Source organism: Xenopus laevis, chromosome 8S (assembly GCF_017654675.1).
Source record: "Xenopus laevis strain J_2021 chromosome 8S, Xenopus_laevis_v10.1, whole genome shotgun sequence".
Classification (NCBI taxonomy): domain Eukaryota; kingdom Metazoa; phylum Chordata; class Amphibia; order Anura; family Pipidae; genus Xenopus; species Xenopus laevis.
Genome location: NC_054386.1, coordinates 34,035,404 through 34,062,689, shown reverse-complemented (window position 1 = coordinate 34,062,689; position 27,286 = coordinate 34,035,404). Strand labels below are relative to the sequence as shown.

The 27,286-nt window shown below is 43.3% G+C and overlaps 2 protein-coding genes across 6 annotated transcripts in view; one reads left to right on the top strand and one right to left on the bottom strand.

Annotated features, from left to right (window-relative positions):
* Window positions 1-252: 252 nt before the first annotated feature.
* On the top strand, window positions 253-11,719 carry qrfp.S (pyroglutamylated RFamide peptide S homeolog). The gene is made up of 2 exons (XM_041575021.1): window positions 253-333; window positions 11,068-11,719. Exon 2 carries the CDS (start codon window positions 11,068-11,070, stop codon window positions 11,482-11,484), a length of 417 nt encoding a protein of 138 aa, XP_041430955.1. The 5' UTR covers window positions 253-333; the 3' UTR covers window positions 11,485-11,719.
* Window positions 11,720-21,707: 9,988 nt separating this feature from the next.
* Window positions 21,708-27,286, bottom strand: part of abl1.S (ABL proto-oncogene 1, non-receptor tyrosine kinase S homeolog) — a 94,490-nt gene continuing 88,911 nt past the window's right edge. For 4 of the 5 annotated variants that reach the window (XM_018232702.2, XM_018232703.2, XM_018232700.2 and 1 more), the window contains exons 10-11: window positions 26,863-27,021; window positions 21,708-26,138 (exon numbers count right to left, since the gene is read on the bottom strand). In XM_018232702.2, coding sequence (XP_018088191.1) covers window positions 24,499-26,138; window positions 26,863-27,021 — 1,799 coding nt within the window. In that variant the 3' untranslated portion in view covers window positions 21,708-24,498. The remainder of the gene's footprint in view (window positions 26,139-26,862; window positions 27,022-27,286) is intronic. The other variant, XR_001932904.2, reaches the window with a different exon arrangement.

The window sequence follows — 27,286 nt, the reverse complement described above, 5'->3', positions numbered from 1 at the left end:
GGGAGCAAATAAACAGAGCTTGTTATCCATCCATTTTTGAACTCATTCTTGACTCATATACTACAACCAATCACCGCAGCCAAAGCTCAGGCTTGAGCCTTGAGCACAGTAACCAACTGCCATGCCAATGGAATCCCAGTGTGTGGAATGCAGGCCACTTATTTCAGCCATTACAGCCCCAGGGACTGACGCTACAATTAATCAGGGCTCTTGTTTAAAAGCTACAGCCATGTTCACAAGAGGCTCCATACACAGAAGAGAAGGAACCATAAAGACCACCCGGCGGGCACATCCTTGTAAGAGCAAATATCTTCCAACCTGCGGCTGATAAAGGTAAGTAGAGGTCCTACATGCTGATTGATATCTTTATCTTATTAATGAGGAATATTAAATCTAAGTACAACAGGCATTAGGGAAAAAGATGTAAAGCTGGTCCAACTCCTGAGAACCCAAGTTGAGATTGTACTAAAGGGATTATCCTTCATAGTAGGGAGAGATGGTGCCTACAGTAACAGTGGATAATAGTCTCTGGGAAGGGAGTGTGGCTGTGGGATAGCAGGTATAGTAGGGAGAGATGGTGCCTATAGTAGCAGTGGGATAATAGTCTCTGGGAAGGGAGTGTGGCTGTGGGATAGCAGGTATAGTAGAGAGAGATGGTGCCTATAGTAGCAGTGGGATAATAGTCTCTGGGAAGGAACTGTGACTGTGGGATAGCAGGTATAGTAGGGAGAGATGGTGTCTATAGTAGCAGTAGGATAATAATCTCTGGGAAGGGAGTGTGGTTCTGGGATAGCAGGTATAGTAGGGAGAGGTGTGGGATACTTTACACAATTCATTTTAATACAGAACCAACTTGTTTTTAGGTTGTGTTGCCCTTTATAAATGAATAGCTTTCACATTCTGTTTGACCGATTCCCACCCAGGACCCACAGGCAGGAGAATATACTGTATAGCAGTAAAACGCACAGGTTCTACACACGTCCAATTCTGTGATGTATATCAGCGAGTAACAGGCGCTGGGAAAACACACACATTAATATTTAACTGGGCGCTGGCCTTGCAGCCTGTAGGTTTAAAGGAACATAAAGCAAATGCTCTCATTACCTGGAAATTGCCGATAAAGCACAATAGATACATAGACAAGCGACATGGAGCTGATAATTTAAGGGCATCTCATATTCCCAGAAGAGCTGGTTCTGGTTCTACAAAATCTACCCAGGCCAGAGCTGCTTATTAGAAGGCAGCAGAGTGGCCATATGTAAATAAATGCATTATTAGGTATAACTCACTAAAAAGCCATCCGCTTGACTGACAGCTAACATGCAAGTACAGGCTGCTTCTTACCCATATGGACCTCTTTAATCCAGGCTTGAGCCTTCCAGCAGCAGTGAGCTTCTGTTTGCAGCAATGCAATAAACCAAAGCCTGCAAGATAAAGATAAAAGTTATTGAGCAGTGAGTAGGAATGGAGAAAGTAAAGCACAGGCAGGAGAAAGTGACCTTATATCAGAATAAATGAGTGAAAATGAGCAGCACTTCCCTGGTATAACTTTCCTATGACACCTTTAAAGAAAGTCGCTGCACTCTCTGCCTCTGTGATGTTTTAATTGAGCCTGAACGGGCGGCTGCCTCTCACTTCGTTAATTTCCCCAGCAGGGGGTTCTGCCAGTTTGCGCGTCTGCATTCTAATAAACAGAATTTGTTGCTGGGGAAATAAATGGATTTCGGGTTAAGGAGAAAATCTGCGATGTCAGGTAGTTGAAGTCAGAAACCAGCAAGGGCTTATGGAGCACAGTATAGAGCAGTGATCCCCAACCAGTAGCTCGTGAGCAACATGTTGCTCTCCAACCCCTTGGATGTTGCTCCCAGTGGCCTCAAAGCAGGAGCTTATTTTTAAATTCCAAGCTTGGAGGCAAGTTTTGGTTGTATAAAAACCAGGGGCACTGCCAAACAGAGCCTCAATTTAGGATGACAATCCACATAGGGGCTAAAAATGGCCAATCACAGTCCTTATTTGGCACCACAAGAACATTTTTCATGCTAGTGTTGCTCCTCAACTACTTTTACTTCTGACTGTTGATCACAGGTTGAAAAGGTTGGGGATCCCTGGTATAGAGGGTGCTCTAATAGCAGTGTACAAGGATAGGACCACACTGTCACCTGGGGCATTTATGGCCACCCATATGGAAAAATCTGAACAGTGCTTGTCCATAAGTAACCCTAACAGCATGGATATGAATTGTTAGACACTATTCAGAGGGTGTCCACATGTCAGCACACATAGCTCCCAAGATATAAAGGTTCATCGGCATGCCTCCTCTCATATCTCCCAAGATGTATGGGTTCCTCATTGGCATGTCTGCACCCATAGCTCCCAAGATGTAAGGGTTCATCTGCATGTCTCCACCCATAGCTTCCAAGATTCAAGGGATCATCAGATCCCCAACCAAAGTGCTCAGAAAGAAGATCATTAGCATAGCTCAACCAAACAGCCCCAAGATAAAGAGATGTTGCTGCATGTTTCCCCCCCCCCCATAGCTCCAAGATAGATGGAAGACCAATGGTCTTTTAACCCAAAGCTCCAAGATTAAGGGTGTTGCCTTCATGTTTCCACTTGTGTGGAAACATGTTTCCCAAAATAGAGCAGTTCAACGTTATATTCGCCACATACCATAATCACATAGTTTCATCTGCATGTCTCCACAGACCCAAGATAGAGTGGTTCATCTTCATTTCTCCACCCACAGACCGAAGACGAAGGAGTTTTATCTACAGCTCTCTAACCAAAGATGTAGAGGTTCATCAGCATGTCTCCATCCACAGCTTTAAGATGGAGTCATACATCTGCATGCTCCATAGTTACGTTGGGTTAAAAAAAGACCAAAGTCCATCAAGTTAAGCCCCTCCAAATGAAACCCAGTGCACATACCTACACTCACCCACTGAAACTATATAAATATACCAATATCTATACTAATTGTAGATGTTATTATCATTATAGCCTTGGACATTCTGCTTGTCCAAGAAATCATCCAAGCCCCTCTTAAAGGCATTAACAGAATCAGCCATCACAACCACATCCGGCAGGGCATCGCCCAACCTCACTGTCCTCAATGTGAAGAACTCCCTACGTTGCTGCAAATAAAAGTTATTTTCCTTTAGTAACATTCCTTAATTTAACCACTGTATCAAAAGATTTAGCAAAGTCTAAGTAGGTCACATCCACTGCAGGATTGAGGTTTCTGCCCACCTCCTCATAAAAGGCAATTAAATTTGTTTGGCAAAATCGGTTACACATAAAACCATGCTGGCACAAACCCATAATATTAATATTTGCTATGAAGTCAAGTATTTTATCTCTTAGTACCCATTCTAAACCCCTTCTAATCACATTTCCAAGGTGCAGATGTTCCTCTGCATGAGCCCCAAGGTGCAGTTAATTTATAGTAGCAATATGGTTTTTGGGGATTACTTTAGCATTTTAGCATAGTGAAAGTTATTTCTGGAGAACTAAACAATGGGGCAAAACCTTAGAGGGAGTAGCTTAGGGAATGTCATTAGGGTCCAAGCCAAGTGGGACCCCCTAGAGGTTAGCCAGCTAAGTCTTGTAGAAAGAACTTATTATTTTTTCCATTATCTGTACAGATGAAGGGTTTTCTCTTACAGCTACTATCCTGCTGACTCCCACAATGTCCCTACATTATAAGCAGGAGCTGAAATCAACCTCCTAAAATGCAATTTAAGCAATGGAATTCAGTTGCGGTGAGGGAAGTTTTTCCAGCTCACTTATCATTAGTTTGCTCTCGCGCCTTAATAGCATTACTGCACCTTTATGGGTGCTGGAAGGAAAAACATCATTATAAAGCATGTTAACAGCCGCTTCCCGACAAATGAACATCTGTGCTGCTCTCTCTCTCAATTTACAAGGTTTGTTGGAAATTTCAGGAAGGAGAGCGGTGGTATCCCCTGCAGGGTCATCAGCCCAAAAAGCCAGGGGAGGGAGGGGGTGATTTTTTCTGGTTTGAAGACGCTGCCAATAGAAGGCTTTCTAGGGGACAGCTCTTTACTCCATAAGGTCACTGATCCCTTTTTTTGGGAAGGTAAAGCTGGCCAGAGACGCAAAGATCCGATCGGACGAATCCTCGATTCGTATGATTTTCGAATCATGTGTGGAGAGTCCCGACATTTATCTTACCATGGCGATCAGTCGTTCAGTCGATCGGACAGGTTAAAAGATTTCTGTCAGCTGATGATCATATCTCTGCGTGTATTGCCGATTTGACGATCTACAGTGGGAGACTGTCACTGTCAGCTTTGTCAGACAAAAACTTTCCTATGATTACTGTGGGGCAGAACATCGGCTGATCTGTTTTTACTGCTTTGTTTGATCTGAATGGTTAGTGGCAGGTCGGGAGATGAGGACGTACAACCGTTATTGCAGGGAAATCTTTGGGTCTATGGCCAGGTTAAGCCTCCCTAAATCAAGGGCCCGGTTGTGCTTCTAGAGGATATGCCCAGGCCAGAGCAGCTCATTAGAAGGCAGCGGAGTGGTCATATGCAAATAAATATTAAGTAAAGCTCCCAAAGCCATCAGTTTGACAGCTAGCAAGAATGTATAGGCTGTTTCTTACCTTTAATGGTCTTTTTAATCAAGGCTTGAGCCTTCCAGCAGCAGTGAGCTTCTGTTTGCAGCAATGCAGTAAGTCAAAGCCTGCAAGATAGAGATGAAAGTTAATGAGCAATAAGTAGGGGGTTTGTTGAAAATTTCAGTAACAGGCGACAGTGGTCCCTTTTTGGTGAAGCTAAGCCTTCCTAAATCACCATTATTCTCCACCTATGGGTAAAGAAACTTATTGTAGGGATCATGCAAAGCTCTGGCATCTTAACAAGGATCCAGCGAGTCTCTCTCTCCGTCCTTATATCTAAAATCAATGCTCTAATGAAGTGAAACCTCACAGCTTCCAGCCAAGCTATCGAACCCCCTGCTAATAGAAATACATGCACAGCATGAGGCCGCTGCTCAGTTCTTCTCTGCTGGGGAAGATGGCGGAATCGCAATTGCTAACAGGAGGGGGACGAAGGGTTAACGGCAACATATTATATGAACTGCTGCCGCATTTAATCATCTATCAGAACTTTATCCGTGCTTTATGCAAACCCCAGCACTTGCATTGAGGGGGGGGGGCGACAATTGATCAGCCTGCAATCAGCAGTTGCGTGTGAATTGTGCAAAAGCAGCACTGGCACGGATAATTAGGAACTCAAAGGGAAATGATGCCCTATTGATAAGTAATTCTTTATCAGCCAATTAATTCCCATTTAATAGACAATGACATATGAGGCTAGAGCTTGGTGTTTGTGCAGAGCAATAACTGTGTTTATAGATATGGGTGGGAGCTGACGCCAATATTGCTCTCACTGTACCAAAGCCTAAATCTGATGATTGCAAAGGGGTTAATAGATCTGGTGGAAAAATATATACAGTATGAGTGTATAGCTTATTGTGTGCCCAGAACATTTCTTCTCTGTATATTTGTATTTATACATATGGGAGGGATATTATATATATAGATATATAGATATAGATATATATATTTATATATTTATATATATATTTATAAAGGTCCGCACTCTCAGGAATTACTTGAAAATAAAAAAAATGTTTTATTAAAAGCCTAACATTTGTATGGACACTTTATCCCAAACTCAGCAACCTGGCACTGAAAAATTAAAGATTAGATTAGGGAATTTGCCCTCCACCCACCTCCCGGCATCATCCCAAAATAAAGCAAATGAGTCTCAAGCGGTTTAAAAAAAGCCTCCTGGCACCCTGGACGTGGATTGCTGTGCGCTCACTCTATTAAATACCAGCCACAAACCACAATCTTCTAAATGTCAGCCTGTGTGAGGGAAAGACAATGGGAACCAACTGCCAACCCTAATAACTGCATCAGGGCTCTCATACACCCTATGGCCTTCCTTTAGTTAAGGTAAGGCCTGGGGTCCAACAGATTCTACACCGTGGTACAGTGTCCAATACATCAGGTGCCCCCAGCACTAACACAGGCCAGGACTGCTCCACTGACCTTGAGGGGCAAATATGTGAATTTTGATGAGAATTCCCATTTTACCGGCAAAGTGAAATAAAAAAGTATAAAAAGAATATAGGGTCAGCAAGGAATTTAAGATACGGATGTAAGGACCAACTGCATTGCAGCAGTGTGATATATTTATGTATAGCTAGATTAGAAATGAGCCATAATGAAGCACAGCTTGGGGGGGAAGAATAATAAATGCAGATGGAACTGCATTCCGTGTCTGCGGAGCATATAAAAAAAAGATATTTGTATTATTAGATAGTTTATTGCGCTCCCGCTGTGACGGTCGCCAAACAGAGAGTTGCTGAATTTGTTTGGGATTGTCAGTCATAGATCACCAAATGAGATTATTGAATTACCGTGACGCAGTCTTAATAGAGGTGCTGTTCCACCCCTTGCGTTTAATAACGGCTATTATTGCCACCCATTTATCCTCAGATACTGCTGTTACTCCTGTCTACCCGCACTTAACCGTCTTTGCATGGATGGGCCACATGGACTGCACTAAGTATTACAAATCACATTGCTCAGTGTAAGTAACAGTGATGGATGATGTTGGCATCCTGGTGCCAAGGACCTGCCATTAATATCATCTCAGACAATGGGGGTCCCAGGACCCTAGATACATACCTCTCTTGCCTCCTTTAACTCTGGCCCTGTGCATCAAGCTATACAAATATGTAATCAGTATATGTTGTGTTTAAATATGTTGAGTGAGCTTAGCGCTGTACATGGTGGGCCTGGGTGCACAGAGGCTGGCACAAGCCTGGACCCACGAAGTAGTAAAGCTGGAGTCAGATTGTAAAAGGTTAAAATGCTTACATTTTATTCTCCATAATTAAGAACCAAGGCCTCACAAGTTTTGTGTCTACCATGGACACTTAGTTAAAGGCCTATGACTAAGTGTCCCTGGTAGACACGAAGCGCGTCAGGCCTTGGTTCTTAATTACGGAGAATAAAATGTAAGCATTTTTAACCTTTTACAATCTGATTCCAGCTTTACAACTTTGTGGGCCGGTGCATCAAAAGCAGAATAGGTTGAGGGTGGGTGGGAGGGAGCAAAGGAAAGAAGTTGCCTTGGGCATCCTTCTGTGTTGGCCTGGTTTGGAGAAGGACCATGTCAGGCAGTGACTGGCCAATGAAGACGAGAAGCCACAGCTAATCTTCCCCTCCTGCTGTTTTCATCCTTTGGGCTGTCAGTGGGAATGAATGGAACAATAGAAAGGAGGCCATACTGTCCCACATACAATAACCGTCCAGGGGCGTAACTGCAGAGGAAGCAGACCCTGCGGCTGCAGGGGGCCCAAGAGGTATAGGGGCCCTGTGAGGCCCTAATTCAGATACAGTTTCATTAAATATTGGTAAACAAGTCAACCTCTAGTCATTTTGGGGGCTTGAAAAATAATTCGCTGTGGGGCCCAGTAATATCTAGTTACACCACTAATTGAGCCCATTGGATACATCAGCTAATATCAGCCAGTGTATGGCCATTTTAAGGCAACCAATATCTATCACTATGTTTTCTCCTGATACACAAGTCAGACATAAATTTCCTACTCTTAAATACAGGCTGTTAAATTATAGAGTTATGTACAAATTTCCATCTTTCCATCAAAAGTAAAAATGTATCCATTACACACACTGATGGAAACCTTACTCCCAGTAGTCTGATCCTGGCAACACCATTATGCTTTAGCTGATTTAATGCTGTGCAGCATGTCTCCTATAGTGACCACATCGATGCACGCAGCCACTAGGCCCCCCTGCAAAAAAATATTAAGAGGGGCCCGGCGCAAACAGTCACCAGCGCTCCCCTTCCACCTGACCTCGGTTTGTAGCTCCCAGCCAGCCCACAATTGTGAGAGCTGCAGGGAGGTTTCACCGTAAGCAGACTCTGCGGTCTAGGCCCCCCCTGTTCCCAGGAAGCCCCCCTTCGTGGACACAGGATCTGCTTCCTCTATAGTTACGCCACTGGATGCATGGCAGATAAAAAAACATATAAAAATATTATGAACCCCTTAGGGGAGACCATACCAAGCTTGGAACAGGCAAATAATTTCAGCACTGCCCACCAAGCACTTAATCTATGCAATATAGTTATGTAAAGCCTGCCTATACGTGGGTAAATATTAGCCACTCACTCAACCCCTCAAGACTGATTGGCAGTCTGAAATTGATCCATGTAGAACGCAGGAATGGTATCCGTTATCTGCAACCCTGTTATCCAAAAAGCTCTGAATTACAGAAAGGCCATGTCCCATAGACTCCATTTTTTCCGAATAATTCAGATTTTTTAAAATTATTTCCTTTTTCTCTGGAATAATAAAACAGTAGCTTGTACTTGATCCAAATGAAGATATTATTAACTCTAATTGGATGCAGACCCAGCTTATTGGGTTTATTTAATGTTTAAATGACTATGAAGATTTTCATTTTTCCAGGTCATGGTATATCTAATATAGTAATTCTAAAACAACTGGACTTGCTGAGTAATCAATGAAGACGTTTCACTACTCATCCGTGCAGCTTCTTCAGTTCAACTGACTGGTGTGCGAAGTCCTCGGTATATAAACTCTTCCACTAATCCAATCCCAATGGCACATTGTAACTCTTCTGAGAGGTGACATCTGAAATTCACAGAGGTGTTGACTCTGTATAGTTATTGTGACACATTGGTAATCATATCACAGTAACTACACAGAATCAACACCTCTGTGAATTTCAGATGTCAGATGTATTACTAGGGTAATAATTGGGGCTCCCTGGGTGGAAGGAACCTTCTCCCTTATTAGTATGGGGCCCCAAGATTACATGACCAGTACATGCCCCAGTGGAGCATGTAACGGGCCACAATGGATCACACCTCTGAGTTTATCAAATGTCTTGCAACTCCCTGTCTAGTTTATAGACAGCGCATATACATATTGGGCAAGTAAATCCAACTCCCTGTCCAGTTTATAGACTTGGACATTTAAACCCAACTCCCTGTACAGCGCATTGACTTATTGGTCACGTAAACTCAACACCCTGCCCAGCTCATAGACTTTTTGGGAACATAAACCCAACTCTCTGCCAAACTCATAGATTTGTTGGGCACACAAAATCAACTTTGAAACAATACACATTCCTACAGGCTTTCAGACAGTAGCAGCGACTATGGTGCTGTTTACAGGTGGAAAGTGCAGAAGGTCTCTTGGCACAAGAAAGGTCATTACATGAGTACTCATGACCCTGGCGAGTAAAGGAGAAGCATCTGATGAAGACGTACATTGCCAGAAATCGTCAACGGATTATGAAGCGAGGCTCCCAGGGTAGCACATTGCCTTTGGTATTAGCAGATGAATCTTGTTTGATATTTAATGCGCTCCTGCTTTATTGCGCTTGTGAAATAAATAAATAAGGAAGCCCAGCATTACCCAGAGCCTGTGAATCACTGTTTGTCTGCGTTTAGTGGTCTTGCATAACGGCAGTGCTCTGCACCGTGCTGGGCGGCAGATAGGCTCCGCGTGCATAAATAATGCATTTCATTTCCCTCTGTTTCAGGGCAGCAGCTTAAAAAATTAATAATCATTTTTTTTTCTCTTTTGGGTTCATATATCTATTATTTCTCCTGGTTTTGTGCTGAGTCTCAGAGAGTATAAACCAAGTAAAACCATGAATCAATGTAGAGGGAATAACATAACTTTTTGGAGAGCAAGATTGTGCTCACGTCCTTGATAAAATTTGCATGGGCTGAAAAGACTCAGTTTCGCCTCTAACGTTTGGATTTAATTACAATCTTATTATTTTATTAAATAGCACTGACTAATAGTGCTAACTATATCCAGTCCGGGGAGGAGGCTGGGGTGGCTGTGATCTCTTTACAGAGAACATGCAAGACATATTAAGCAAAATGGTTTAGAAAAGCTTTGGCTGCAGTGGATTGGCCCAATCTTTATTACCATTCCTTACACAGTCTCTCAATACCTTATGTGTCTCAACCAAAGACCTAAGACTGAAGGTCCCTCACCCTTTCTCCAGGTTTTGCTGGGGATGTGGTGTGATTGTTAAGTTCCGCAGTGCAATCACCACCTATGAGTGATTAATCAACATTTAAGCAGATGCTTGTTCATGTTACCACGTGGCTTCTGTAGTGATGACCAATTTCTAGTGACAGCTGCAAGGTCAGAGTTTTGTATTGTATCTGTTTTTCAGGAACACAGGAACTACAATGATAAGCCACAGGGGGCTGTCATATGTACAAGCTGAAAGGGAAAGTATCACACAAACCTCCTGCCCAGTATAGCAAGAGATAGCTCGAAAATCAGAATAGAATTGATCTTGTAGAAAGACAAACTTGACAAATATATTATCCTACTCAAGTCTGGACTGAGATTTATCACAGGCCTAGGGATTATTTGGTTCAAGTTCCCCTTGGAGGACCAACCTAATAATACCATGACAAGGTAACAGATATATAAAAACATTGGGGTATCAGTCACCCTGCTATAGTTCCAGGGGTACTCAGGGCACAAATAAGCACTCACCCCAAATCTCACCCTAACAGGCTTTTAAGATGGGCTTTCCAAAGTTTATAGGTAGGGTCCAGTCCACTTAACGCTCAAGTAGGGCACATAATCCTTTCCTGCCTGTATTTATTCAGTACAAGAGACTTGTGGGCAAAGCAATGTTGAGAAGAACAGACATTTCTCTGTAATATTTCAACCCTAAAATGAGTCCTTTGCACAAGCAGTGATATCTGTCAGTCCATTGGTGTGGATGAGGAGCATGCTGCTTCAGTCTGATCAGAGGCAAAATGAGGGAAGTGGATAGGTCTGTATCAATAACGGTTGGAATAACACCCACTGGTCAAGAGCAATGATGATGCTATTTGGTAATTCCCTATATACAGAATCTGCTCTAGAGTTCAATAGCTTTAGTACTTAAAAAATCAATTATTCTCCATGTTAACATTTCCCTTCTCTTTGTAGATGAGAGGGAGCTACGGAATCTCAGTTCTGGTTCTCCTAAGCCTGGGATATACCTTTGCCCTGCAGGACAGCAGAGAGCAAACCGACCCTTGGGAGAGAATTAGCCTTCTAAGGATGCCGCCTGATGGGGAGGAGAACAGCGCAGGGTCCCTGTGGTACTATTTAGCACCCAGGCAGAGGAAGTCTACAGACCCAGCGTCTCTGTTCACCGTGGCCAAAGAACTGCAGGGATTTGGGAAGGAGAGGGCTGGCTTCAGATTCCGGTTTGGGAGGCAAGAGGAAGGGAATGAGTTTGAAGACTTTGAGCAGCAGGAAGAGGAGAAGCGAGGAGGCACTGCATTGGGGTCACTGGCTGAGGAGCTTAATGGATACAACAGGAAAAAAGGAGGGTTCAGTTTCCGATTCGGAAGACGATAAAGAGATGGAAAGCCAGAATCAAAAAAAATATATATATATTTATCATGCACTGTATTAGCACCCAAAGCAAAAAAAAACTGCCTGGGGAAACATCTACCATTAAATCACCCACCGTTATGACTCCTGCTTCAGGAGCTACAAAATTGACTCTGAATCATAGTGATCCCCATAGCAGGCCCCACATTGGTCATGTCATGTTCCAGAACCATCTGTGTTGTCTGCAGTCATTGATGTAAATATGTGGAGACAATTGCAGCCTAAATGGCACATCTTTATCTAAATGTTGTGTAATGCATTCCTGCCTGACAGTACTGTGATGCAAACAATGGACTTGAATGTAAAATCACTGAGACCTCCACTGATATCACAGTTAGCACTTCAACACCAATAAAATGACACGAGGCTCACTTTTAACTCTTGAGTTTACCATTGCTAGGGTATAAGTTGAAGAGCTCATAAAAGGTATAACTGGCTCCAGGCACATTGACCTGGAGAAAATGAGGGGGGGGGGAGTCCAATAACTTAGGAACATTATCCTGACTACTCCATAGCCCACATGAGCTGCAAGAAGGGCCTTATTCATACAATTACCTGTCTGTGTGAGGCTAGAAACTCTTTCATCCTTCCTTCCAGCAAAGAATGGAATATAGAAAATGGAATGGTGCAAAGAGGCTTCTGATTGGAAAGTGTGGCCCCTGATCGGGAAGCACTTCTGTGCTCTAGGTGAAAGGCATACTCCTGGAGCAGTGGTCTCAGCTCAAGCCCCCCTTGGATGCCCACAACCAAACATACAGCTATAGTATAACAGTAATTCAGTCACAGTTTCAACACTATCTAGCCCTCACCCCAAATTTCACCTTAACTGGTCTTTCAGGGTTATCTACAAGAGCCCAAATCATTGCCTACCTGGCATTCAAGCTGAGCCCCCTGCCACTAAACCATCCCGGGGAGGAGGAGGGGGTGCAGACCCACAGTTTGTAAACTGCTGCCCTAGAGCCGAGCTTTCCAAAACATGGGGCTCCCCTAGGGAGGCTGAAAGCAGTAGATAAGGTGGTTCCACATTGTAATAACTGAAATAGAAAGAGATTTATTATTTGCTGGTGTCCAACTCCCCTTACTTCATATCAAATATAGTAAAACATATACTGTAAATAGCACACACCCGAAATCTCACCCTAACTGGGCTTTAAGGGGTATCTATGAGAGCATACAGCCAGTCATCCCTGTCCGAAGGGAAGCCATGCCCACTGTCCTAGAGCAGAGCCTCCTAAAGAGTGAGGTTTAACTGGGGGTCCAGATTGCAAGGCAACTATAAAGGGTAAGTTATCTAGTGCATCCTAAATAGATTTAAAATCCACTAAAAATGAATTACTAATGTAAGAGCCTTCCTTACTGTAGAGTGTGACTGCAGAGACTCTAAAACTGTTACTGAACTACAAGATTGTTGGATGAAAGGGTGTTGGGAGTTATAAAAAGTGCCGGTGAACAGACAGAGAATTCTCTTCTCCCGTTGCACAGTGTACGTACAGCAGGAGCCTATTGGTGTGATTACCATATGAATTGTTCCTACATTATCGCATACACTTTCCCCCCACATCACTCTCAAGCACTTCCAGTACATTGTGGCAAGGGGAACTTAAGTGACTGCTAATTCTAGGTGCTTGATAAGTAAATTTCTGTTTGAATTGATAAGTACAATAATGATGGAGTTGGCTTCCCCTGTGAATACAGTCTAAGTGCTTGGGGAATAGCTAACTCACCCTGGCCCATGCATTACCCGAAGCTCGGCAGCTGTGTGTTGTGCTGCTCCTTTTCCTCAATTAAAGGGGAAGTCACAATGCAGCTTGATGCATAATGGGCTCCTATGGGTCCTCATGCCTGTCTTTTGTGCTAAATACAATTTTCAAAGCTGCAGGCCCAATCACGAGTTTATAGGCACTTAAATTTCCTATAAACTGCATATTAACAATGTTTCTGATGCTTGAAACAGGACCAGTTAAACTGGGAACTAGAGTTCTGCACATGCACAGGGTCCATATGTGCAAGGACAGATCTCTAGATGTGTATAGTCAGTGTATTTGGGGCATTATATACTATGGAGTCATGGGAGGTTAAACTTTATGAAATGGCTGTACCCATGCCCTGATCTGGGGCAAGAGCTGGGGGCAGCCAATTGCCTTGATGAACCCAAAGCTGGTAAGCATAGGCCGATTACATTAGAGATTAGTGGCTGCTCCGCCAGATAGAAATTCATTGTCGCTCGTTTGCAGAGCGAGCGATTATACTCCCATAGGAAACAATCAAACCTATTTCTAGCAGGCTCCGTGTAACTAATCTCCCCGCGTGACATCAGATTAAGGGGAACTGTCAGCACCTCTCTCAGTCTCGGCTGTAAGACAAATGGCCGAACAGATATGGCTTCCAAGAATGCAGAAAATTCTTCCTAGCACAACAAAGGCTCAAGGCCATTGATCATGAAATACATTCACCTTTAATGTGATTATCTGTATTATCCATCTCTTTTCTCTGTGGCAATAGGCAATAGTAGAGCTGATTTCAGCGATAGGTGGTATATTGCCCCTATCAACCAACCAGCAATTAGCTTTGATCAGTGGTGTAACTAGAAATTCATATAGACATATATTGAAAGTGCTTATCTATCAGTATCCCCCCAATAACCACAAAGTCTTATATATATATATCTCAAACTATACCTGTACTGTATCTATCAATGATCTACCTGTAATGATCCATGGTCTTCCTTTATCTGTCTATAGCTTACTTACATTCATTCTACTTTTATGATCTGTATTGATCTACCATCTATAAGTATCCATCCATTCCAATATTTAAAAAGGAATTACGATCTCAGCCTGGCAATTAAAGGCCAGTAAGTTTGACATCTGTGGTGGGCAAATTATTTGAAGGCTTGTTAAGGGATCACATTCTAAATTTTCATCAGCATGACTTTATGAAGGCCAGGTCATGTCATACAAATTTGATTAATTCTTGTGATGAGGTAAGATAGATGCTGGACAGTGGGGGGGGGGGGGGGGCAGTAGATGTTATCTACGATTTTGATAGCGTGCCCCACAAACAACTGCTTTCTAAACTAAGGTGTCTATCTCTAACAAATAATGCATCTATCGACCTAGGTCTATCTATAGATCTTGGTCTGTCTATCAATCCATCTTATCTATTATCCGTCCATCTATTTATATCTATTTATCTATCCTATGTTCAAGCTATCATCTATCTGTATCAGTCTATGTTTATATATCTATAAATCTACCGAAACCGATCCATGTCGTTATCTACCCCTTACCTATATTTATTTTACCTGTCTATCTATCTATCTATCTATCTAGGTATGTTTATAAATCCATCGTATCTATTATCTGTCCATCTATCTATATTTATTTATCTATCCTATATTCAATCTACCATTCATCTGTATCAGTCTATGTTTATATATCAACAATCTACCGAAATCGATCCATGTCGTTATCTACCCCTTACTTATATTTATTTTGCCGGTATCTATCTGCATGGATCTCCCATCTATCAGTCTATTTTTAATGACCAATCATCTGTTTATATACCTCTGTAATCTACCTGTTTCTGTCTGTATCTCTCATTCTCCCTGTATCTTTTAATGAACCAGCTGTATCTATCATATATATCCATATATATTTGTCTCTCCACATTTAAATGTAACTTCAAGGTAAAGCAATCTCGCTTTTGAGCCAGATAAATAAGATTACGTTGCAGTGCCAGCACACAAAGGTTAAACCTAACTGCTTATTAAACGCACCAGTGAACAGCTAATGCATCTGTAACACAAAAAGTAGCAGAGAGAGAGAGAGAAAAAAAATCAGGTGCAACAGAATGTTCCTGAAAGAATTCCTATATTCAGTTTGACTTGTATCGGCCTCTCTCATGTCTAGTTCTCACACCTCTGAATATCCAGGAGCTGGATCGAATGCATTGGCCGCGGCATCAGAAAGTAAACTGAGCAATACGAGTCGGGTTGATAAAATAATTACCTGCCTTGTGGAAACGTGGAGGAGCTTGCTTTTCTGTCTCTTAATATAAAGCTCTACAAATTAGAACAGACAAGAAGGAAAAGTGTCAGTGTAATTGAGGGAAGTCCTGCAGAGTATAAACATTATAATATAGGTTGGTACCCGACACGTCATTTGTATTAGTCACTATGTTTAGAGCTCAGTGTGTTGCCAGTTCCTTCCTAACAATGGCAATGTTGTCTGCAATAAAACTCTGCTCCTTATTTCAAAGGCTTTGGCTTTTAGGGGTTTGTTTATACAGAGCTCAATATCTCCATTTAAACCAATTACCCTGTTTATAGGGGAAAGTGAGGGGTGGGGAATTAAGAGTAATGGCAATGCAATTTGTCATAATGAACTGCTCCTTATTTCTAAGTCTAACACAGACTGTAGCTTTTAGCAGGTTGTTTATACAGAGCTCAATATATCCATTTAAACACATTTCCCTTTTTATAGGGGGAGTTAAGGGGAAAACCCAAACAATTTTCAGGATAAAGGAGCCTTCATTTTAAGAGTTGCAATCACCCTGGAACACTGTGGCCCTTTCTTTATTAAGGGGCCCTAGAGTGACTGTTGCAGCCAGACTAACCCAACAGACTGAGTATTTTCTGACTGTTAAATGTGACATTCCCCACTGGCAAGTGCAAAACATATACAGTATATCCTGCTTTTCCCCCCATCTGGCCAACATTTTACAAACACGGCGTCCCAACAGGCTGATATATTATTTAAGGGAGATAAATGTGCAAAAACAAATGGTTGCCTCAGGAACCTCACATAAACGACAAAACGCTGAATATGGAAATTCTTTCCGAAAGAAAATTACAACCGCATAAAAACATAACATTATCTCTAACATGATTCTTATTGATGCCTGGCGGTTTAGGAAGTCAGACTCACCGAGCCGAAACTTCGGGTAAAAGAGAAGCATGGCGGAAAGTAAATGTGCTGGGGACAGTCTGAAAAATGTGGAAATCTTTAGATGCATTGATGATTTTGTAGATGTTTTACATTAGGAAGGATAGAGCAGTCCAATAGACAACAGCATAAATGCAATATCTAAAGACTTCTCCCATCCTTTTTACTGTAATGTGCCATTGCCCGTAGCATTTCTTTGTATTCGGAGTGTGGGAGGATACCAGAGCACCCGGAGGAAACCCACACAGACACAGGGAGAATATACAAACCCAGGCAGCTGATCACTGTGCCGCCATGATGCCTATGGATTTAGGGATTAATGTATACATTCATGGGTGGGTGTGAGGTCTGTAGGTGTCCCCTTTCTTGCCACCATAGCCATGCCCTAACTTAAGTGTTACTGAGACATTCAAGGGAGCAAAATAGTTTTGTACTTACAGTGGTGTAACTATAGGAAGGCAAACCATGGTTGGGAGGAAAAGGAGGGTCTAGACAGAGGGGTCTGCTTCCTCTATAGCCACTATCTAGCCCCTAAAATTAGCCTTCGCTGCAAATTACCAGTGACCAGGCTCAAAGGGCAGCAAAGGGGAGGTGAAGGGATGGGAAAGGGTGATAAGAGCAGAGTGGCTAGTCTGATGCATTCTGGGCACTTACGAAGGTTTGCAGGGGGCCCGGCGCTACGTTTACACCACTGGGTCAGGCCCGGACTGGCAATCTGTGGGTTCTGGCAAATACCAGAGGGGCTGCTATAAGGTCCCATAGAAAGTCAGTATTTAGTGGGCTGGTGGGGGCTGTTTGGGCCTCTTTGTGGGCCGATTGGGCCTCTGTGTACCTGAAATGCCAGGGCCTATTTTAATTCTCAGTCCGGACCTGCACTGGGTATACAGATACAAAAATGGTACTTGTCACTCTGTATGATTTGCATTAGGTTACAGTTCTATAGACTGCCATTCAAGGCTTATTAGCCTACATGTGCCCAAGACATTGGCATTTTCAGTAAATATCAAACTGGAATATGCTTGGTTGAAGACATCAGGTAGCAGGTACGGTCCATAGCCAAGGGCGCCGCAACTCCAGGCAATACTATAACAAGCTGTAATGTTTGACAAGAGATAAAAACGATGAAATATATATTTCTCCGGGTTCTGCGAAGAACATGAAAATAATAGCTTTGAAGAACTCAGTCAAGGGGACAACCATTTAAAGTCTCTCTGGCACTCTCCTCGGAATTGCTGCAAATGTGGCTGATGCACCCAGGGTCATTTCGGCACCTAGTGCCACCCACTCCTGGCTTACTTTTTAAGTGTCAGAGGAGGATGGAGGAGGGCTGCATTGCAACTGTAGAAAGCACCACGGTGCTCTCTCTGAACTAGTATAATAAAAATCCTGATTTAAAGATCTGAATTGGCTCTTAAATTTACCAAGAACGGAATTTTACCACCCTTTGCCGAGCACTGCCGCCAGAGGCGAGTTGGTGCCCCCAGATGCACCTCAACTATTGCTCCTCAATGTGTTTTGGACAATTTCCAGTTGGCATAATTTCTGGCATTCGGCATGATGGGTGTGACCATTTTCTTTGGCATCTACGCTGCGCTTATTGACACAGGGCACTTGGGGTATCCTGGTTGTAGCTCTGGTTTTGCATTGATAGATGTTGCCATTTAGAACAAGAGGCAGGAGGAAAGCTAATACAAAGTCTAACCAGCAATCTCAGCAGTGAAAAGATCAAATGTAGAGTCTCACTGACACTCTTGGCTTTAAGAAGATCCAATATAGATTCTCTTCGGCACTTTTAGCAGTTAGACATTCCAATATATAGTCTCAGCAGCACTCACTGTAGGGAGGTGATCCAGTATGAAATTTTATCAGCACTCAGGAATGAGTACCTCACCAGCACACTCAAAAGGGAGTCTCACTAATACTTTAGCAGTTAGGAGCTCCCTCAGAACTCACAGCATTAAAGCTATTCAATGCAAAGCATCTTTACCATTCTCAGCAGTCACAAGTTCCAATGCAGGGTCTCATTGCAGTCTCAGCACTGAGTAGGTTATTATTATTACTAATAATAATACACTGAACGACTCACATCCATTGCCATTGAGAATATGAATGATCTCCAAAAGACTTCTGCAAACTCAGTGCAAGTGATCAGAAATGACAAGGGGCTGACCTTGCACGTCGGCCCTGAAAGAAAAGGGTTAAGGCAATTATACCAAGTGTCTATCTTCTCTGGCTTTTTGCTCACATCCTCAGCTCCCCCCACCACATATAATACGGGAGATTGCTTGGCTTTATCTGTACATCTTGGGAAAGTATAGATCTTACAGGGTGATTAAGCTGAGAGACAATGCGCTCAGTGTCAACCCCTCATTTCAAGTACCCTCACACCTCCCAGGCAAAGTCAGGGGCGGCCGGATCAATAGAAATGCGCAGGATAAAGTTGTCTGATCTGTAGCGTAGGGGTGGGTGGGAGTGTGCAGGTTTAGGAATGTATCAGACAACAAATAAATGTTCCCTTTTCTGGGGGTATTTAGGATTCTCCCTATATTGATATTACAAATATCAGGTGTCGGATTTGGAAGTAGAGCAGCTATGGAAGGTACGAGGGATTACAGGAATATCAATAAGTCAATGGACGGTGACATTGCTCATCTGAATCACTGCTTTGATTAATAGAGGTGCCAATACGGACACGGGTAAATTTGTTGCTTGTCACGAAATATCAAGAGACTGATGCTCAAAGGGGAACCTCCAAGATCCGGTGTTGTTGCTATGCTGTAAACCATGGTCATCACGCGGCAGCTGCCCTGCAAAAACCATAATAACTTCAATTAGAAGACGGCCACGTCTCAAACAGACAACCTCAGTCTAGCTATTGCAGAACTCCAACTCCCAGCATGGCAGAAATTTGCTACATAGTAAGCTGCATAAGATCATTAAATGGCCCCTGGTTAAAAGGAACAGTAGCACCAAAAAATAATGTTTAAAAGTGATCAAAATATAACGTACTGTTGCTTCGCATTAGTACAGCTGGTGTGGTTGCTTCTGAAACTCTACTACAGTTAGTGTAAACAAGCTGCTGTGTACTTGGGGCAGCCATTCAAGCGCTGGATACACAGTAGATAACAGATAAGTACTACTATAGCAGTGGTCCCCAACCAATGGCTCGTGAGCAACATATTGCTCTCCGACCCCTTGGATGTTGCTCCCCGTGGCCTCAAAGCAGGTGCTTATTCTTTAATTCCTGGCTTGTAGGCAAGTTTTGGTTGTATAAAAACCAGGTGTACTACCAAAATGGGCCTCCTGTAGGATGCCAGTCTATATAGGGGCACCAAATGACCAATCACAGCCCTTATGGACACAGCCAGGAACATTATTCATGCTTGTGTTGCACCCCATTTCAGACCTCCCAACATTTTGGAAAGTTGGGAAAAAAAACAATTTCTGCATGTAGCGCAGCAATTTTTTTGACCACACCCCTTTATGTGGCCACACCCCCTAATTACCATGTTTGTTTTACAAAATTTGGCAGGTTATGAAAGTTTGAAAATATTTCTCCTTATCTAAACTGTGTTTTGTGTCTCAAAATTGTTACAAAGTATCTTATTTGCACCTGTTAGCTGTTCTGGCCTCTCTGCTAAAAGCCAATTAAGTGAGAAACTTTGTTTCTTTTTCTGGCTGTTCAGTGCAGAGAAAAGAGGGAATTTCCAGTACAAATGAGGGACTGCGGGTTGAGCTGTCAAAAGAGGGACTGTCCCTCCGAGAAAGGGACAGTTAGGAGGTATGCCATTTCCTTTTACATCTGAATGTTGCTCACAGGTAAAAAAGGTTGGGGACGCCTGTACTATAGTTTACATAAACAAGCTGCTGTGTAGTCATGGGGGCAACCATTTAAGCACAGGATACACAGTAGATAACAGATAAGTACTACTAAAGTTTAAATAAACAAGCTGCTGCTTAGCCATGGGGCCAGCCATTCAGAGTTGAAAAAGGCACAGGATACACAACAGATAACATATAACCTCTGTAGCATATAATGGAATTCTTCACAGCTTACTTATCTGTAATCTACTGTGTATCCTGTGCCTTTTCTTGTTTGTCAGCTTTGAATGGCTGCCCTCATGGCTACACAGCAGCTTGTTTATATAAACTGTAGTAGTAATTCAAAAACAAACACACCAGTTTTACCAGTGCAGGGCAACACTATATTAAAAGGCTGGAAGTAGGGGTAAGCAGAGACACCTGCCTAGTGCGCAATGAAACAGGGACGCTGGGCAGGTACCCATCTTCTGCCTACCCCTAGTCCATGTTCGCTGCTCTCACCTGCGTTGCTATCCCCTTCTGAGCTCTCTCCTCCCCTCTGGTGCGCTCTCCTGCCTCCCTCCCTCCCCTCCAGAGCTCTCTCCTGCCTCCGTTCCTCCAGCTCTCTGCGTATGCATGCGAACACTGCTTTCGGGGGCATGTAAGGTGGGGAGCGGTGGCCGGTGGTGCGCCTGATCAGCTTGGCCTGGCGCTGCTACATTATATTGTCATTCCTTTAAAACACTTTCATTTTTTGGTGTTTCTGTTTCCTTTAATGTTAATATATTTCCCCTTTAAAAGCACTTACTGTACCTAGTAAAAGCAAAATGCAATGTATGTTCCTGCCATTCTCCCTGAAGATGGTCCTCAGAAATTCAATTTTGCATTTAATGGCAGCGCTTTCCCCCTCCGCCGTTGCTACCCGTCGACTTGAGTTTCTAAGTTCAGCGTCGATTGTGTCGTGTCCCCCGTAGCACCCCAGACGTGCCAGGCAATTCAAATCAATCAACAGCCATTGTTACACATAAAACTGTGATGGAATGAATAGAAGACTGCAATGCACTGTACTTTGTGGTCTGGTCCTGGGAACAAGTGGCACTTGTATCACTACTTGCTTAATGTAAGTACATATCACTTTCCCATATACCTGTATACATGCACTTGTCTACTTACCAAGGGCACACAGGTCATTTGTCAGTTAGAGGGAAAGGCTTTCATAGCTGCTAAAAAGAAACATTATAAACGTATAGTACAAATAAATTAGAACCACAAAAGGGGCATCAGTGACACAATATGATTTGATGCCAGATTGCGCTACCTTTATGTATTCACGTGAATCCTCACACATTTCTTTCAAATATCCTTATCATTTACAATAGGGGGTACATTTCAAATCCCAGTTCTCACCAAGGCTGAAGACAAAGACACAGAAGACAACGGTACTGAAATGGTTTGTATTTTGACAAAACTTGTAAAATTGCCCCACAGGCATGACAGGAAATTAACGCTTATTTACAGAAAGTGAATCGAAAGTGGCGGTTTTCGGACAAAACGTTGGTGCAGAATATAAAAACGAAAAGAAAAAAAAAGTACCTTGTGGCCCCTTTTTAATTGCAGGGACAGGTAACAATTTCACATATTTATTTACTCAGTGCTGTGTTTAGCTGATCACACACTCGTCCAACAACGAGACTGCAGTGTCTTATGGCTTCCTTTAGCAATGAATTGACTCTGGCATGTAAGAGGTTAAAATACAGTGCCACCACACTGGCATTGGATATAGGGTTCTCCTGGTGATTCCCTGCTACAACCCTAAGGTTGTTCTGCAAGCACAAATCACCCCTGTCCAACAAACTAGGCATGTGTGGCTTAAAGGCACATTAACAAGTTACTGGATTACACGCAGAACATTTCATACATGCTTTGTGGGATCTAGATAAAGGCGCATGTGGACAAAAATGGCTTCCTACAGCTAGGAGGCTACAGCAATATTTAAATATGTGCCAAAGGATGATCTCAAGTAAAGAATATCCAACAGCAGCCTTCTTTAACTGGTCAGTGTTGCCAGTAAGTGGCATTGCATATGGCGGCAGGCCTTACAAACATCAACAGATTGGAGACCCTTGGGGCTAGTGGAAGACCTGACCTCCAGGTCCCTGCTGCCACTGACTACCCCTTGCTCTCCTTCCAATACCACCCTCATTGGCTATGCACACACCTGCCACCGACAGACCCCGGGTGACAGGGCTCACTAGGGCTGGGTTCTGAATTCAGCCAAATCCCAGTACTTTTTTTGTACTATTCAGATTGAGACTCTTTTTAGGGTTTGGATATGCCATTTTCAAATTAAAATACAGAAGAACCCCCATTTTACTTTTTTAGGGGACCAGAAAGAAATTGTGTAAAATCCAGGGATATGTAAAATCAGGGAAATGTATTATGCCTAATATATAGGTGGGAGCACAAAACAACAATGTAAAATGAGGGAAAACTTAAAATCAGGGGATGGAAAATTGAGGTTCTACTGTATATGGAAATTAGGGTTCAGATTTGGCTAAATCAATTCAGTGTTTGTTCATCCATATGAAATATGCAATGGTCTTGACCTCTATACCCTGTGCTTCATGATCACCTTGCCCCTAGTAAATTAAAAAAAAAAAAAGTAACAGCTGGCCAATAAAAGAAGGAACGCAAGACATATATTGGTCCACCATGGCATCAGATTTCTAGGTAGGTCCTATATATAAAATGATATCACTTTACACGGTTTCTTGAATGGCAGGAGTCAGGGGCAGTGTTTACCTAGGCTGGAAACCCCAGGCTTATTTTGTAAGATGCAACCTGGAAAGTGCAAGGAGTGAGATTGATTAATGTATTTGTCAGTGATAGTGATATGATTTTTACCCTAAAGTGCTGATCAAATCTATCACTGTGTAGGAAAAAGGCTTTATGGACAAGGCACTAGTTATAAAAAGGTATGAGTGTTGATGGTGATTTAACCTCTTTGGTGCCAGAGTGAATCCAGTTAGAGAGGAAAGTGTTAAAGGCAGCTGTATGTGTGTAAATTTATTCTTTACAATAACAAAAAAAATCATATATCCTCGTGAGCGAGCTGGAATTTTATACAGAAATATGGCAAAATAACTGTAAACGTCTAAAACATGGGGGAAAACATACACAGGTGATATTAGCATAATACAATATAATACACATTTTCATAGGAGCCTTTTGGAAAAGGGGGGGTACAGGGTGCAAAGGGGACTGAGGCACAATCAAGTGATAGAATCGCCAGGTGGCAACGAAAGCAGCTCCATACTGAATATATCTTTATCTTCTCCTATATTCAAGTTGAGGGCAATAGACATAGGCATCCATATCCCCGGGATTCCATTCTGGCTTCTTATTTGGTTAAAAAGAAAAAAAAAAAAACGGTAATTGCACTTAAAATCGTTAAACATAAAGATCAAGTCCTCAGGTATTTGACATTTTTTAGTGTAATGTTTTTTATTGCTGCTGAAAAACCTGTGCTTTCACTTACCCAGCAGCGGGGATGAGTCGGTACATGTAGTGGAATGCTGATCCGTATGGAATCTGCTGGAATGTTCGGCTGTGCTATTGAGGTCGCTAGACCATCTTTAGGTTGAATGTATGCCATCAGCCTATTTCGCTGCACCGCTCTCTAGGTAAAACTGCAGCACTGGGCTTTTATGGGGCGTTGGAACTTAATAACTGCAGGGGGTGGCATGTGTGAGATGACTGATGTGAGGCAGTGGGAAGCAACAGTGGTGGACAGAGGTAAGGTTTTTGTGCTTAAAATACTGCTTTAGAAACCCTCCGTGCTGCTTTATTAGCATTACCTTCGCATGAGAAAACCCTCATCGCACTTCACTGTACAGCATTTTTGCCATTTAAGGGTTTGGAAAAAACAAACAAAAAACCTGTAGACCATAAAAGTCTGTGTCAGAGAGAAGAACATCAGTCTCACAAAAATGAGAGGGAAAAAAGTGAGGTTGATGTGCAAGTCTGGCCACTTAGATTTAACCCCAGAGCACATGGCGAGCTTGAATGCATGTTGTCAAACCCCAGTGCCTGGCACATTCATAAAGCCTCGAACAGTTATAAAGCACCCATGGTCGGCCTTGTCAACACCCTGATCTCAGCACGGCCTGAGCCCTTCCCAACATGCCCTGATGCCCACCATACATATTCACCACCTGGAGGCCACGTCATGCTACCTCTGCACCACATCGCTGATCTCTTTCACAGAGGTGAGCAGCTTGCTGAAGTCCTGAGATGTGGCAGCTCCACCCCCTGCTGCAGCAGGGGTGGGGCAAATTTGTAGGTCCCGCAGGCTGTTCTCAAGTTTGCTGATGGCTTCCCGGAAAGCAAACTTATTCCTCATTTGTTGAATTGAGTCTACATAGCTGGTGCAGAACGCATGCAGGTTCTTGGCAGCCTCCAGCACTGAACTATGACTAGCCATTTGCTCTGAATTACGAGTGATGGCAGCCTTTAGGCATTCTGTACTTGCCAATACAGTCTCCTTGGTGACAGGGCTGCTGTGTTTTTCGGGCGGCTGGCGAGTCTTGCGTAAGGAGACTCGGGTGGAGATAAGGGGAACAAATGCAGTGGAGGAAGATGAAGATGGAGCCGGTTGTTGTGACTGGTCACCACCAGCAGCCATGCCTCCAGAAAGCTTCCCTGTGACCTGGGGCTTGGAGCTGGATAGGAGGACAGGCTTCTTGGAACTGTCTGGCACAGCAGGGTGCGTTTTGGAAAGCTCATCCGTCTGACTTGTTGGCTTGTGCTTTGGCTCGCTGGGACTGATATCGTGGCTGGGACTTTGAGAGGGTGGTTTTGAAACTTTCCCCAGGTTGGCCGAGGCAGATGATGAGGAACCAATGGAGGAAAGTGGCAGAGGCGGAGACGGTTTCACTTTTAATACTTTCACTTTGTCCTTGGAGGCAGGTTCAGATGTTTTGGGTCTCCTGAGTCGAAGTTCTGCTTCGGATTTCCCAGCAAATGAGGTCTGTTTGGTAGAGGGTCCAGTGTCAGAGGTGACAGAGCCAAGCCTGATGTTACTTGCCTCCTCTTTCTGTAAGGGTGCACTAGCAGGCCCGGCTTGTTTCCTGCGCAGCAATTTGGGTGTCAGGCTAGATGGACTGGAGTTTGGGCTGGGGTCAGAATCCTTAAACACCTCATCTGTGGGATCTTCACACTTTTTGGGCAGGCGAGGAGGAGGAGTGACTGTCCCTTGTGTACCTTCAGGTTTGCTCTCGTTCCCTCTCTTACGAGGCAGTGCTGGTTTCTCTGTTTTCTTGAGACTGTTGGAAACAGGCGTGTCCAGCAAGCACCGTGATGATGTAATTTCCCTGGGCAGGGTTACCGATTTCCATTCTGTGTCCTTAGCACCATGAGGCATGCAGGAAGCAGAGCACGATCTTAAAAAGCGCTTGCTTGTGCTGCATATTGCCTCCTCACTGGGACAAGCTTGACGTCCGGTCATTGTACTTGATTTCTTCCACTGCGATGACAGAAATCCAGTGCTTCCTTGGATGGAACCATTACTGAGAGCTGTGCCATTGGTTGAAAATTTAAATGCATCTAGCAGCTCTCCCCCATTGCTGGCCTCCTTGCCCTCCCCTTCTTTACATCTTCTTTCAGAATGCCCTTCCATATCTCGGAAAGAGCTGCTGCGCTGGGGAGGAGTAGGCGCAGTCTTCTTTTTCCTTTTGATCAGGGTGCTAAAAAAGAGGTTGGTTTTCTTGTCCTTAGGTAGCAGACGGTCATCATCAGGAAGACGCCCATCGCCTGCTCCTCTCTCCTTCCGAGGCAGAAGGGGTGAAACGGCTGATTCAGGCTCAAATGCATCTAATAAAATAGGAAATAAATCAACATTAACATGGGGATTGTATGCTCAGAGATACCAGACTTTATTTTCTGTCTTAAATCAATACACAATTGCATGGGCTCTGCCATACTGCCCCCATTGAAGTCTGATTGATGTGTTCACACCTGCAAGGCCATGTGTTGTTCATACTTGCAAGACCCTGTATTGCTCCCACCTCAGACTAATAAACCACATTGTTCACAACTCAAAAAGACTGTAGAAGTGGTGCCAGCATTGTGTACATAGTACAGTAAATACTGTTGATCTTAGAGTAGTCCTGACTGTTTACTTACATAGTCCTGATAGGTTTCCCTGTCTCCTGCCCTACTCTACACTGCCTGTGTGCCATACTCTGTCTGCCCTGCTCTACCCTACCTGCGTGTGCCATAATCTCCCTGCCCTATGTTGCTTGTGTGTGCTATACGCTGCCTACGCTACACTGGCTCTGTGTGTGATACTGATTCCCTTAGCCAGTACTGTATAATGGTATACAAAGCATAAAAAAATAGTCCTCATGGTGTACTGTTATACTTAAATGTATACTTTATGTATAATAAACTCAAATTCTAGGCTATGGATTTAGTTGAACGGGCAGTTTCTTATGACACATTGCCAAACAGACAAAAAGCACTGAGCACAGACAGGAAAAAAACTTTAAAATTAAATTTCAATCAACAGAAAGGACATGCAGGACACATATCATACCAAGCTCGCCGGCAGCTCTAACGCTGGCAGTATCAGCGTTCTCGTCCTTGCTCTCAGGCACTCTCCTGGTTGTCCTTGTTTTTGTTGGCAGCTCTGGGGCTTGGAGGAGGTTGCTCACTGTCACTTTTAAGCCCTTCTTTCCCAGTTCCTTCTCCACCTCTGCAGTTCAAAGAGAGTGACAGACACTGTTAAACATGGACAGACAGGGCAATTGCTCCAATGCATGTGAGATAATTACAAACAATAATTAAACCCGGGAGTCTGTACCTTCACATAAACCCTGTAATGACAAGGTGGTAACCTGTGAGTCAGGAGTAAGCAGATTCCTTATCCCATAATTAAAGGGATACTGTCATGGGAAAAAAATTATCAGTTAATAGTGCTGCTCCAGCAGAATTCTGCACTGAAATCCATTTCTCAAAAG